Here is a 904-nt window from a genome sequence, read left to right on the forward strand (position 1 = left end):
AGGGGCACGAGCGGCCTCTGGAGGTGGAGGGCGGGCACGCGGTCGCCCAGGGGGAGGAGGCCGCCGTAGGCCGGGTACAGCGGCCTCGTGAGGCGCTCCAGCTCGGACTCCTTGAGGCGCTTGTCCTTGGCGCGGCGGTTCTGGAACCAGATCTTGACCTGCGTCTCCGTCAGGCTGAGCGAGGCGGAGAACTCGGCGCGCTCGGCGATGCTCAGGTACTGCTTCTCGCGGAACTTCTTCTCGAGCGCCAGCAGCTGCTCGGAGGTGAAGGGCGTGCGCGGCTTCCGGTTGGCCTTGTGGCGGCGCAGCGTGATGGACGCCGGCAGCGCGCGGGGCAGCCGCGGGGGGCCGCCGGGGGGAGGGAGGCGCGGCAGGTAGGGGTGGGCGCGGCCGACGGACCAGTGCGGGAAGGCGGGCGGGAGGAGGGCGGCCGCGGGACCTCTGGCGGCCAGGGCGTCGGGGCTGCCGCTGGAGGAGCGCTCCGAGTCGCTGCTGGCCAGGGAGGCGTCGCTGCAGGCGCTGCCGGAGGAGGCTGGCCGCTCGGGGGACGCGTGCGGGGGCGAGGGCGCGCTCGTGTCCGTCAGCTGCTGGATCGGGACGGCCCTGATCCTGGGCGCCTCCTCGTCCTGCGGCGGCTCCCGCGTCCTGCCGGGAGGAGGAGAGTCCCGCTGAAGGATGCTGTCGATGCTGAAGCTGAGGCGAGGCTTCTTCGAGTCCTGGGGGGAGTCCATGGCGGGCGGAGGAGGCGCTGCGAGGGCCGCGTCCGTCTCCCAAGATGACGAGGACGGTTCTGACTGACCTTTGACGGAGGGAAGAGATATGACCAGCAGGGGGCGGAGCCAGGCCAGGCCGCGGGCCAATCAGAGGCGAGCGTGGGCGGAGATAAAGCCTTGGGGATCGCTGC

At 72.6% G+C, this 904-nt stretch overlaps 1 protein-coding gene across 1 annotated transcript; it reads right to left on the reverse strand.

The window, feature by feature from the left end:
* Window positions 1-2: 2 nt before the first annotated feature.
* Window positions 3-778, reverse strand: LOC119594346 (homeobox protein MSX-3-like; the record flags this gene model as incomplete). Its single annotated transcript, XM_037943405.1, has 1 exon — window positions 3-778. A coding segment is annotated over exon 1 (729 nt), but the record flags the coding sequence as incomplete, so codon positions are not given.
* Window positions 779-904: the final 126 nt, after the last annotated feature.

This window comes from Penaeus monodon, chromosome 33 (assembly GCF_015228065.2).
Source record: "Penaeus monodon isolate SGIC_2016 chromosome 33, NSTDA_Pmon_1, whole genome shotgun sequence".
Lineage (NCBI taxonomy): Eukaryota > Metazoa > Arthropoda > Malacostraca > Decapoda > Penaeidae > Penaeus > Penaeus monodon.